Source organism: Lissotriton helveticus, chromosome 6 (genome assembly GCF_964261635.1).
Source record: "Lissotriton helveticus chromosome 6, aLisHel1.1, whole genome shotgun sequence".
NCBI lineage: Eukaryota > Metazoa > Chordata > Amphibia > Caudata > Salamandridae > Lissotriton > Lissotriton helveticus.
In genome coordinates this window covers 969,616,855-969,626,505 of record NC_136067.1, presented here as the reverse complement: position 1 = coordinate 969,626,505, position 9,651 = coordinate 969,616,855, and the positions used below count along the sequence as shown (strand labels likewise).

The 9,651-nt window shown below is 49.1% G+C and overlaps 1 protein-coding gene across 1 annotated transcript in view; it reads left to right on the top strand.

Annotated features, from left to right (window-relative positions):
• Nucleotides 1–3,861: 3,861 nt before the first annotated feature.
• Nucleotides 3,862–9,651, top strand: part of CRIM1 (cysteine rich transmembrane BMP regulator 1) — a 937,771-nt gene continuing 931,981 nt past the window's right edge. Inside the window, exon 1 of the mRNA XM_078648622.1 lies at nt 3,862–4,628. Within this exon, the coding sequence (XP_078504748.1) occupies nt 4,322–4,628 (307 nt within the window). The 5' untranslated portion in view covers nt 3,862–4,321. The remainder of the gene's footprint in view (nt 4,629–9,651) is intronic.

The window sequence follows — 9,651 nt, the reverse complement described above, 5'->3', positions numbered from 1 at the left end:
CAGACTTTTAGACTTTTCAAAGATTTCGGTGGAAAGAAAACCCCTGAAGCATTAAAAAAGTTAGTAGTTTGCATGGAAACCCTGCCAGCAAGTAATGTGGATTGCGAGAGAGGTTTCAGTGCAATGAACTTAATTGCTTGTCCAACAAGGGCATCTCTTGTTATAGAGACCAATTCTTCATGCTTATGGGTAAAACTCAATGGTTCTCCTTTTGAAACATTTGACGCAAAGCTCTATGTGAAGAGTTGGCTGGCAAAAGGTAGAAGGTCAGCTGAAGAAAATCGTTGTGAGAAACCCCAGGAAAATAGACACAGTGAATATCTTCAAGGGTTTTGGGAAATCCTGCAATAGATATCTAAGTAATGTAAATAATTTTACAAGTTTTTTTAAAGTGTTTGGTATTTTATGGCTTGTACCTAATAAATATACTTTTTTGCCTATTTTATTAACCTTTGCTGGATGCGACTTCATGATTTTCTTAAGCACACAATGCTAGTTATCTTGATTTAGACCACGCCCCTACTCGGATAGGCCACACACCTTTAAGAAATTTGCCGTACCCCTTTTAGAGCACCCCCAGTTTTTTTCCCAGTTAAAGCCCTAGTTTAATCCATTATCATTCTTTAGCTCACTCCACCACCCCAGTTCAGACATGGCCATATGCAAATCAGTCTGATTCTGTGCCTCATGGGAACAGTGCAGCCCGAACTGCCAAGCCATGTCTTCCCTGGACCGGAAACAAGCATCCTGGGACCGGTTTCGGGTTCATAACCTCCATAAACTAGTAGACTTTACACATTATACTGTTCCCCCTGGACTAATATCGGATCTCTTCTTGCTTGCAGACATCTTCCCTAATTCCCCACTATCCGAAAGGACTTTGAGAGGTTTAGACCTCAATGCTTCCTCTTTTGATTCTTGCTTAGTTGTGCCTTAGGTTAACATGTATTTCTGACCCATAGAGGACTCTTACTCATGCTTCTGAGATGCTTCCCTGCCAGATTCGATTTTGTCCGGTCCTTACTTCCTTCATGGAATTTCCCTGATTTTGAGTTCTTTTAGTACCTAACCATCCTCTGGACTTTGACATTCTAGATTATTATTATTTCTGAGCATAAGATATTAATGTTACTATTCTGTATCGCAGACACAGAATTGCTTGCATGTTTAATACTAGTTCACCTCAATTTCTTCAGGCAACTGGGACTTCCAGTTGTTATTCTGTACCTTCACAGAAATGTTTTGACAGTAGTGTATTTGAACCTGGTTACTAATTTGTAATAAACCTCTGGAACTTGTCTACCAATCCCTGGTCCTCATTGTGTAGCCAAATGCGTTGCAGTATTAATTGAAATTTGATTGAATGAAAATGCTAACTCTCACCATCTCTCAGTCGGATCTCACAGGTCCATCGGAAGACCAAGGGTGAGCAAGTGGGCCCAGACAACACTGTATCACATCCGATAGAAATCGAAATTGCTGCATCATAAAAGCTAATCTAGAAGGAATGTCTTCTCCTTGCTGGAGCTCCTCCACTAAGGCATGAAAATCCTGCAGGAGTGACTGGGTAGTATAATTGACGTAGGTGCCAGCACTTAATGCAAAGTTGGAGGCAGTTACCCGGGATTGAACTTCTGCGGCGCTGAAACATAAGAAGCTTTGCTTTACCTGGGTCCAAATGGTGGCACGTGCATCTTTTTGGCTGGGAGAGGGGGTGGCAAGGGGCATTCTAAAAAAGTTGTGTGCAAATATTCTAAAAGGCATACGCAACCCCTGTCCGGGCTTCCTGAAACGTTTTTACAAAGGTATAGCCAGTGCTGGAAATGGAAACATAGAGGTGCAGGTACTCTATACCAGGGTACCTGCTTATTTCTGAAAAGTGCCAGTACTCTCCCATTAAAAGTATTACGACTCTCTTGAGAAGTGCAGGAAATGTGTGCAAGAGCACTTGCTTGTTTCTGAAAAGTGCTAGTACTCTCCCATTAAAAGTATTACGTCTCTCTTGAGAATTGCAGGTACTTTGTGCTGGAGTACATTTTTGTTTCTGAAAAATGCCAGTACTCTCCCATTAAAAATATTACGTCTCCCTTGAGAAGTGCAGGTACTTTGTACCAGAGTACCTGCTTGTTTCTGAAAAGTGCCAGTACTCTCCCATTAAAAGTATTACGTCTCTCTTGAGAAGTGCAGGTACTTTGTACCAGAGCACCTGCTTGTTTCTGAAAAGTGCCACTACTCTCCCATTAAAAGTATTACGTCTCTCTTGAGAAGTGCAGGTGCTCTCCCTCTCAAAATAAAAAAGTGCCGGTACTCAGTACCGGGCCATTTAAAGCACTGGGTATGGCAGTATCTGTGCTTCCTTCGATGTGTACATGCTGCATAGGTTTGGACAGACAGGTAGCAGCCACAGGCATACAACTATACAACTCCGAAATACCGAGTATCCAGTGGCGTTTCAGTACCAAGCTGACCTTAAACGATGTATATAGTGGCTAAACTGTCGCCCGCTTTAGACCAAGAGATAGACGTGAGCTTTAATTGTGGCTTGCTTCATGGGTTAACCGCACTATGTGACCTGTCACTGTGGCTAAATACCTTATCACCACTTGACTGTAATCCCTAAATTGTCCAGACTGGGATTACTTAAAAACTGTACAAACTGGATATTTACATATCTTTCCCCTGATAACAGCCCGCCAGGGTATGAGTAGTGGCAATTGTTCGTGGAATCTGACACTATCCGTGGACAGCTCCAGGGCACTCGGCTGCTTTCCTGATATCATTCGGAAGCATCGATTTGTCATTAAGAACAAAAGCACACACCTTTAAAAACACACACAGTTTGCGTTCGTCTTTTTTATCGTGCCATTCCAAGCGCCTTCGACAGACCTAACGCTCGGGTGGCTGGCGGAGGGAATAAAAACACACCGGTAAGAAAACAAAAATTCATTTTCAGTCTTGTCCTGCCGGCGGCAGCAGAACAGCCGGCGATTAATAAAGAGAGTGAGAAGTCCGCTGGGGTTGTACGCACTTGGCCGACCAGTCATCAGTCAGTCTGCCTTTGTGGGCTGCGCTCCACATCCAACCGGAGATGGGGCATATTTCTACGGCTGCAATCAAAGGAGAAAGACACTTGCCAGTAGTAACCAAGGGCGAGGGCGTGCACTAGGCGCCAACAGATTAGGGTGACCAGACGTCCCGGATTTACCCGGACAGTCCCAGTTTTTCACCAGCTGTCCGGGTAGATTTCGGCAGCATTTTTGGCTCAGGTCGGTGTTTTTAGAAGGGATTGACTGAAAACAGTGAGAGGCACTTTTTTGGGTGTTCTAAAGCTTTTCTAGTTAGCAGCTGTTATAAATAAGCAATTTAATTAAGAGTTATGATTTTGGTTGAAGAAATGACATTTTATTTACTTAGTGCATCATCTGTGATCCTATGTTGATGACAGCTGTCATTCTGTACCATTCCGTGGATGAAAAATTGTAGTCCTTCTTCTATTTTTCCCAAATGTCCCGGTTTTTGGTTATCAACATCTGGTCAACCTACAACAGAAGCCTTATCTTCTGTGCTCCGGTGTGTTTTCTTATTTTTGTCTAAATAATGTATGTATCTATATATACACTTATAATACATGTGACTTATCATTACAGAGACCTTTTAAGATTTATAGATGAAATGTTATAAGGGGGAGGGTCTGCGTTCAGACACCTCTCCCATCTCTCCACTCGGTTGCAGCACACTACGCACTACCCCGTCTGTACCGCTTTCCCGGGCTACCAGCCGTGGAAGGGGCGGGATAACGCGAAGGGGCGGGCCCGGCGGCGCGTCCTCTCCAATCACGGGGCGCGTGGGCGAGCCCGGCATTGTGATGTCACGAGACGGGAGGCGGGCGCAGCCGGTAAGCGGAGCGGGCTCGGCCTCCCCTGGATGCAGCAGCGCAGGAGTCTGCAGGGGAAAGTGAGGTTGAGCCAGAGAGTGGAGCAGCGCGCCGGAGTCTGGAGCGTTGCACGGAGCACACCCCTCAGCCGCTGCTGCACGCGAGGACGGACCCTACCCATGCCTCAACCCCGGGAGCGCGCACTCTCGTCCCCGTAGGAGCCAGCGGCACCTGACCGCACGGATTGTTGCAACTGGGTGGTTGTGTTTTTTTTTTGTTGTTTTTTGTGCTTTGGTGGTAGTTGGCTGTTGTGCATCGGACGGGACTGGGAAGAAAACTTTTGTGTGCTCGCGGGTGCACCTGGAAAGTTGGATCCAGCGCGAGCGCGCCTGGAGTGCACCCATCAGCAGCACCTGGATTCCCCCCCCCCCGCGCCCCTCCGGAAGGATGCCCCTGGCTCGGGCCCCGCTGCTGGTGGCCGGGCTGCTGCTGCTGCTCCTGCGGGCGGGCCCCGGGCGGGCGCTGGTCTGCCTGCCCTGCGACGAGTCCAAGTGCGAGGAGGAGCCCCGCGGCTGCGCCGGCAGCGTGCTGCTGGGGGTGTGCGGCTGCTGCCTGCGCTGCGCCCGCCAGAGGAACGAGAGCTGCGGAGGGGTCTACGGGCTGCACGGCGCCTGCGACCGCGGGCTGCGCTGCGTGCTGCGGCCGCCGCTGCACGGAGCCTCCGTCACCGACTACCAAGTGGGCGTCTGCGAAGGTACGGGGGCCGGGGGACGGGCGCAGCTACACCTAGACGCCATGTGGCCCCTACCTGCCCTCACCCACTTGAGGATAACGGGTGTCCCCAGCCTACTCACACCCGCCGTGGACCACAGGGAAAGTAACTGTGCTGTTGTAACCCACACATTGGAGTATGAGGGGCGCCCCCTATCTACCCAGCCACCTCCATCATCACAGGGGAAGTCACTCCCAGGGATTTGGGGCAATTCTTAAATTAAAAGATGAAAGGGTGCTCTACAAGGCCACTCCCTCCCCCAAGATACCACAAGGAAAGTAACACCCCAGGGCACGTTTCTAATCACTAGATTAGTAGATGACATCCCCCGCCCCAGACCTCCAACCATTGACTGTAACAACAGGGGTTATCAGGGCAACCATGAGATCAGGGGCTATGCAATGGTTCCTACCTACCGCACCCAGGGATTGCTGGGAAATTAAGACTGGAGGGTATTGGGGTAAGCCATAGACTAGAAGACTAGGTGGGGGGATACTGTTTAGGGCAGTCCCCGAGGGATCACGGGGAAAGTAACTCAAATGTATTGTGGTAACCTCTAGACTAGAGGGTGATGTCCCCATCCATGTGAAAATTTCATGCTAGGGTATAGTGGCAAACCATGGGGGGGGGGGTCCCTTTATGCAGCATATGCCACATTGCGAAGGTAAGCGCTTGGAGACGTGGGTGTCTGTCTACACGTGAACACCTGCCTGGGCTATAGGGAATGGTGTCACATTGGAGAATAGCGGGGTATTTATCCACCTCGGTGTGGGGTATAGGCTGAGGCGAGACGAGCGAGCTTCAGAAAGGTTTCTGAGGCAAATGAAGGTGTGCATGAGCCTTTCCAGCAGTGACATGCAGACTAGTGTGTGGATGGTGGCGTTTTGTGTTTTTTTAAGTCTCCCCTGATAACCTCCAACAAGTCAACCCGTAACCCACAGCATCTACAATGTAATAGTAGCCCATAAAGCATATGCGGTTTACCACGACCGTTAGTGCAGAGTGTGTACATTGTGCAAGATAGGAATGTTAACTCCTGGCAGACGCTGTAACTTGCGAGCGACTTGACCCTTTCGTGTCAGGGTAACTCGTCGGTCTTGGACGCCCGAGGGAGAGGGTACGAGGCTGCCCCCCTGGTTCATCTGTGTTTTGTACTTCCGGGGCTGTTGATGGGTACTCGTTACAGCCGTGGGTACCAGGTGCCCCGCTGTACATCATTTTAAGCCTCAGCTGAGATCTGGGCAATACTTGGGTGATGGGTTGTGAAATTCGTCCGTCGTTGTCTGGTTGAAGTGTGCGCGGTGGAATGTGACAGGCCCTGCATCTGTACATAGAGAGACGTACTGTTATCTGCGTAGCATCAGTCTCTCGTTGAGAGACCCGGATGCACTCCTCAAAGCCCGAAATGTAACGCACCTGAAGCTGACAGCGCGGGCACTCCAGTTTCTCGCGTCTGTCCATTCACCGATCAATTGTAATTGGATTTGTTGTGGATTTTTGTGTATATGCCGAGGCGTACGCCCAGACGTTAATTCTTTACAGTTGGACCAGTTTCATCGATCTCTACCTCTTCATCGATCTCTACCTCTTCTGTCGCGCGGGGGGGGGGGGGGGGGGGAGGGGGGGTGTAGTTAGAAGAAACCCATCCTCCTGTCACCGACTGAGGGCGAGTAGCTCGAGCCCACGTTCGCTTGGCCTTTTATGCTGCACAAGCGTTGGAATAGACGCAATCACGGCGCATTCACTCTCAGCACAGAATGTGTTTCCCTGGCCAATGCCAGGGCAGAGTGTTAATAATAGGAACGTGACCGATCGAGGCCAAGAGCCAGGGAACACGGTGTGTCCAAACTGTTGTGCGGCTGCGTACCATATTCACCGGCGCACTTGCACCCCAAAGACCCTACTGTGGCCGCCTTTCCAGCCCCCAAAAATCGGTGCCCATACTGCCCTAACTCACGCTGCTCGAATAAGACTGGTGAATATTCAGATCAGGTGGTGTTTGTTTACATCGGGTGTTACCTTTAACCTCCAGGGATGATATCCGCGACCCTTCGGAGCACGCTGCAGTGTGCGAAACTCATGCACCAGTGCCCGCAAAGGTGGCAGTTAACTGTAACTTGGATTCTAATGGGGTGTATTCGAACGGGCGGGTGTGGGCATTTCAGCAAAGGAATCCACACAGTGGAACTTTATGTACAGCCGGGTGTTATGTCTCCAGATGGGCTCTGCCGGGTGTGCGCCCTGCCCGACGCATTCGATGCCACAGGCAGCCCCGGGCACCCTCACAGGCTCTGCACTTGCTGCGCACAACAGTCTCACCCCGGAGGCCTGAGGCACCCATGCCCGCACACCCCGGGAGGAGGGACTGAAGCCTCTCCCTGGCCCGGGGGCACCCGGTGCCTGCACCATGCCAGCGGCCGGGCCCCACGGAGCACGGCAGCACCTCCCTGGCCCCACGCCGGCGGTGGGTTTCCGGCCCTGGGCCAGCCCCGTGTGGCGCAGCTCGCATTAGCTGCCTGGGAGGAGGAAGTCAAGTTTGTTTTCCTGCTCCAGGAGCCGGCGTGAGAGCAGCGCCCCGTGCGCCTCAGCCAGAGCCCGCAGGGGGCCAGAAGTGTGCGGGGGTAGGGGCAGGATCGCGTGCCTGCTTTCAGCTGGAGTTAGTTGGTAAACAGAGGCGTACCCAGCTTGCCTAAGGGGTGAGGTGCGGTCGCAAAGGACCAGGGGGGCTGTCTGAGCCCAGCGAGTCAAAATATGAACACACTTCGACTCTCAGGCGCTGGGATGGGGAGGCGCAGGCATGGCAGGTAGCCAGGATGCTAACGAAAAACTCACCTTTTTCATGTTAGAAGCCAGGGGAGCAGCTTGGTCCCTAAGATTGGGTAGGGGGGGAGGGGGTTGAGCTTTAAATTTCCCAACAATTAAGCAGGCATAACATGGTAAAATAGCTGAGAAGCAGGGCATGAATGGGCTTAAGGGTAGTGGAGAGGAAAAGCAGTGCGTTTTGTTAGCAGTACCTAAAAGAAAATATTTTGCAAAATAACTAATATAATTTTAAGAAATTCAAAATGTAGAGGAGTGTTTGTTTTAGTGTAAAAGTATTAGGTGAAATCCGACAGACGCCTCACTATACCCAACAAAAAGCTTCTGTACCCAACGATTTACTACAGAATACATTTATAAGGGGGTGTAGCACTCCAAACTACCCCCATACCCTTCAGAAGCTACGCCCCTTACTACAGCCTTTGACGTCAATGATGAACATTGATTAGGGATACTCAAACAATTTGAAATACATGTAAGATAACATCAAAACCCCAATAAAACATGCTTGCGGCCTACAATAGCGCCGGATAAATGTAGGTTACTAAGCATACGAGTGGAACCCCCACCCAGTGACGGCAGTTTAGATCTCAGAGCGTATTTTGGTTCTAGAGAAGCGTCTGCAAGTTGGGCACATTTGGAGGGGGGGTGTCCATGGAGGCCGGCTCTTCATATCCCAGAAGATAACCCCCACTTGATGTTGAAGATAGCACAGCGTCCTCCCCCCTCATGTGATGCACAGTGCTCCTTTGCTTTGTAGTTAGGATCACGCTTTTTAACTATCAGCGCATACAAACGTCACACAGTCATGGTCTCAAATGTGTTCTTGTTGCCTACTACACACGGAAGAGCAACTTACCTTCATATGTGAATATGACTTGAAATGAGTGGTATTGAAGAAGCCTTTGCCACTGAAATAAATACTTTTTTTCAGCACAAGGGGCACCCAGGAGTCATTAGGAATCTGAGGTAAACAGTTGAGCATAGAACAATGGTCCTTGGTTAGGAAATATAATATTTTCATAAAGTCAAATGATAATTTTTAATCAAACAAATGATAAAACCATACATCATATTGAGGGCCGGTGCAAAAACAATGCGTTCTGTGCTCTCTGATATGTGATACACATGATAAATGTGATCTTCTTGTGTAGTCAACAGATCGTTCAATTAAAAAACAAAACAGCCAGTCAGTTCAAATCACCAGTCTATAAGGGGTTGTCGTTTCGATTTTCTTCAAATTTATGGGGTCGTTATCAGGACTCCAGCTATTCATTGAGCCCAAGAGAGAATTTATGTAGAATTTGAAAATGTTGTATTTCCTGACTAGGGTCCCTTTGTTTCTTGTTCAACTAAGAGAAAAAAAGACACTTGCATTTGCTAACCTCATTGACATCTTTGTCACCAGTCAGGCATGAGCTGGTGTATTTTACGAGTATCAATCACTCTGGAGTTTCGCACCTTCTGGAAAACATGGGTGTCAGAACCACAAGCTTGGTGCAGAAGGTGTGCATGTAATGTATGTTTTTCAGTGAAAAAATCACCATGCACATTGGGGTCCAGCTCCTATGCAGTAACTTGAACACAAAGTGAAGGGGCCTACTCGAAGTTTGAAAACCATGGGGATGTCCTCTGACTTCTGAGCCCGGTCTGTTTTAAAGACAGTCAGTTCCTAGCCTGCGGCCAGAGAGAGGATGGTTGTGATGGTCATATGGTCAATACTTAAACCGCTGGGCTGCGTGGCAAGAGGTAGTCACCCCTTCCCACGATGCAGCACTAACCCAGCTCCGCCATCATGCATGGCTCAAGACTCCTTTCCTCTAGATTTGTGTTTTGTGCTTTTGGCTGTGTGAATAACCTGCAGGAAAACAATTACGTTGTTTCTCGAATTACGGGTGCACATGGCACCCCAGCTAAGGCCTTATGGAGAGGTGGGGTAGCTGCGGTGAGCAGCTCTTGCAAGTGTCCATTCAGCAGTTCCCCAAAACTATTACTATTGGGGCGAAGCTATCCAGAGAGGTACATGGTGGACTAACTTTAAGTTGACCTCTCCTCAATTGATAACCGTACTTTAACGTTAGTTCGAAAATTGCAATTTCTTCATTGAAAGTAAAGGTAAGGCTAAGGTTATTTCAATGCCGTGAGAACCTGAAACCACCCCGGGCACCCACTAAAGGGAATGAGA